This window comes from Callorhinus ursinus, unplaced genomic scaffold (assembly GCF_003265705.2).
Source record: "Callorhinus ursinus isolate GAN/ISIS: 27379988/994484 unplaced genomic scaffold, GSC_fseal_2.0 scaffold5212, whole genome shotgun sequence".
Lineage (NCBI taxonomy): Eukaryota > Metazoa > Chordata > Mammalia > Carnivora > Otariidae > Callorhinus > Callorhinus ursinus.
The window spans coordinates 479-3,514 of NW_027402266.1; the positions used below are offsets into that span (position 1 = coordinate 479).

The 3,036-nt window shown below is 60.2% G+C and overlaps 1 protein-coding gene across 1 annotated transcript; it reads left to right on the plus strand.

The window, feature by feature from the left end:
* Positions 1 to 323: 323 nt before the first annotated feature.
* On the plus strand, positions 324 to 3,025 carry LOC141372299 (uncharacterized; the record flags this gene model as incomplete). Its single annotated transcript, XM_073890808.1, has 4 exons — positions 324 to 558; positions 1,590 to 1,781; positions 2,181 to 2,857; positions 2,924 to 3,025. Coding segments are annotated over 4 exons (1,206 nt in total), but the record flags the coding sequence as incomplete, so codon positions are not given.
* Between the last annotated feature and the right edge of the window lie 11 nt (positions 3,026 to 3,036).

The window sequence follows — 3,036 nt, forward strand, 5'->3', positions numbered from 1 at the left end:
ACGAATGAACATATGGAACTGTTAAAACAAAGACGAAGGAAGCAAGCAGAAGCAAACAACAGAAGATTGTACCTTCCTTAAAGTCAACATGCATTACAGAACCGACTGGGTCTGCAAACTGCTGCAGGAAGACAGCTCAGAAACCAGCCCCTGAAGAGCTTAAGGACCAAGAGCCCACAGAAGGCCCGGTGTAATCCCCTGACTTCCCCTGCCTTGGGTGTGGTCCCGTGCTGGTTGGGTAGGAGGAGGGGGCTGGGCGGCCCGGGGAACATAAAAAGGGCCTGCCTTCTGCCCGCCTGGTCAGTGGCCTTTCCGGTCCTCAGGTGTCTGATGGTCCTCAGGCGTCCAGACGTGTGGCTGAAATGAAAGCGGCTACCAGCAGCAAGAGGCCTGGCCAGGAGCCCCCTGGGAGCCAAGGTTGCTCCCACAGAAATGACAAAGGGATGCGCTCCAAGGCAGACCTGTCCTTTGCAGAGAAAGGAGCAGATCCAGGTTCCTGTGAAAGCCAGAGGAACGATGGCATCCTGGAGAATGCAGAGGGCTCACAGAGCACAGGAGGTAGGGGTCCAGCTTCTCTTCTGGGGAAAGGGGTTTGGCATGATGGTTGTGAGGGTTTGGGAGACACAAGAGATTGGACTGGGCTGGGCAAAGCAGCAGGCCCCCTGTTAACCTTAAAAATAAAAGTCTGTCATTTTACCAGCAAAATGAGTTTCTTGGGGAATAGCAGGGCGTTGTAGTCCAGGACCTGTAAGCTCTGGCAGATCCATAGGCCAGTCCAACAAACAGAGGAGAGGAATGTTATTTGATGGAGAAGAAGGAGGAAGTTGGGTGGGCCTGTTTTGAAGGAAAGTTCATGGGAGAAAGGTTGGGTTCAAGGTGATGAGGGTTTCTCATGGGCTGAGTTGCTGGCCTAAGCCATTTCTTGTAGGAGAGGCAACATTCATCTTTTTCTCCTGGTTTGTATTTGATGATTCTTCCTGATCGGCCTCCAGTGCTGTGCTGTGAGAACGACCCCTTCTGGCCTCCCAACCCCATTTTATTTTATTATAATTTTTTTATTTTTACTTTTATTTCTTTGAGAGAGAGAGAGAGAGAGAACGCACACAGGTGCTCCAAAACAGGCTCGTGAAGGAGGAGGGAGGGGCAGAGGGGGAGAGGGAGAGAGAGAACCTTAAGCAGCCTCGACACTCAGCGAGGAACCGTTCCTGACCCCATTTTAAACGAGTTTTCCCCTTACTAATTTTCATACCCGGGAAGATTTGACCCTCCCACTGCTGAAAGTGGTGAGGGAAACCCAAGGCGAAGCTCAGTTTCCTTGTGGTCAAGGGCTCTGCCAGCTGAGCCATCCTTGGGGTCTGGACTGGAGGGTAGGGTTGCTGGAGCATGTGTGCCAGGCAGCTCAGGCACACAGCCAGTAACAGAAAAGCCTGGGCCCTGGAGAGCTTGCCGTTGGCAGCTGGAGGAATCCGGCCTTTGGGGGTGGGGGCCGTTAGGGACCAGGGTCAGACTTGGAACCTCCTCTAGTCCACTGGACTCCAGATTTCAGAGATAGGTCACAGATCACTCACCCCTCTCCTGTCTACCCACAGCGATCACCAGGCAGAGCCAGGTGGCCAAGCGCTCCAGGCACAAGCGATGGAGAAGCCCCGGTGGCTCCCTTGACAATCGCCACAAAGAAAATGGACAGTGGGAGGAGAAGGGCTGGGGAGGACCATCTCCAGCCCAAGGGAGAAGAGAGGACCAGCCTGACTGCGCTAGAGAAGGACGTCCTGGCAGAAGAGGTGGGTGTCTGGGCTGGGCCTCTGCAGGGGTGGGGATGGAGCTTGCGTGTGTGTGTGTGTGCGCGCGCGCGCGTGTGCGTGTGCGTGTGTGTGTGTGTGTGTTGGATGGGAGGGGGGCAGGGCAAACCAGGCACCCTGAGGGAGGAGACAGACACAGCCACTGGCCAGATGCTCCCAAAGCACTATGGGGCTGAGAGGAAGGCTTGCAAGACTGGGCACCGGTTCCCACCAGATCCTGGAAGGGGCCACCAGAGTGGGGCGTGCCGGGTCGTAGTGGGTGCGGTGGTCATGGAGGTGGGACAGTCCAGCCCCGGAAGGGGCGGTGGCGACCTTGGCAAAGGATCGCCCCCTGGGCCTTGGGCACTCACCGAAAGCCCTCTCCTTCTCTCTCCCGCGCAGGTGCTGCCCACTCTCCGAGGCGCCTCAAGGACAGAAGGATCCCCCGGCCCAGATCGCCAGTGAGGACCACCGGCCCAGGACGCCGCCCCGACAGCCGCGAGGCCCGTCCCGCCTCCCCAAAGCGCCGCCGCCTCCACCGGGGGCCAAAGGCGCGCGATCCGCTGGCGGCCGTCACCACCAGGCTCTGGCACCGGGTGGGCGCGCTGAAGGTGGCCCTGGAGGAGCTGCGGGCTCCGGGGGGCGCCTTCCTGCCTGTGCCCACCCGCTGCACGCAGCCCTCGGCCTCGCAGCGCGCCTGGCTCTCCTGGCAGCTGGCGCACGCGGGCGCGACCCTGCACTGGGCTGCCGCCCGGCTCCACACCCCACTCGCCGCGCAGCCCTTGGCCTTAGGGGCGCACGGCGCGCTCGCCTCCCCGCTGGTCCGCTCTGCCCGGAGCCGCTCCGATCGGCGCGCCCCACTCCGGGGCAGGCGTCCGAGGCCGCACGGTGCGCACCGCCGCGACCAGCTCGCGACCAGCTCCCGTTCAGCCGGGCCCAGACCCGCCGGTCCGCGAAACGGTTTTCGGTCGGACCACAGCTCCACTGCCACGCGGTCCCCAGCTCAGGGACACGGGCCAGGTTTCCGGAAGACAGCCCGCGAAGATGAGCCTGCAGAGCAAAACCCTTCTGTGCCTCTGGTGGCCTCGGATCGCAGGAGTGACGGGATTTGTGCCCCCTCGTCCCTATGTGTTTTTCCGTTTTAGTTGAAAACTAAAATACACTTGTCCCGCGCGCCGGGTTATGGGCGGGGGGCGCTGCTGGAGATTGGGTTTCTTCAGGACGAACGCTTGGAAGCTGACCTCTAGCAGGGCTTCTA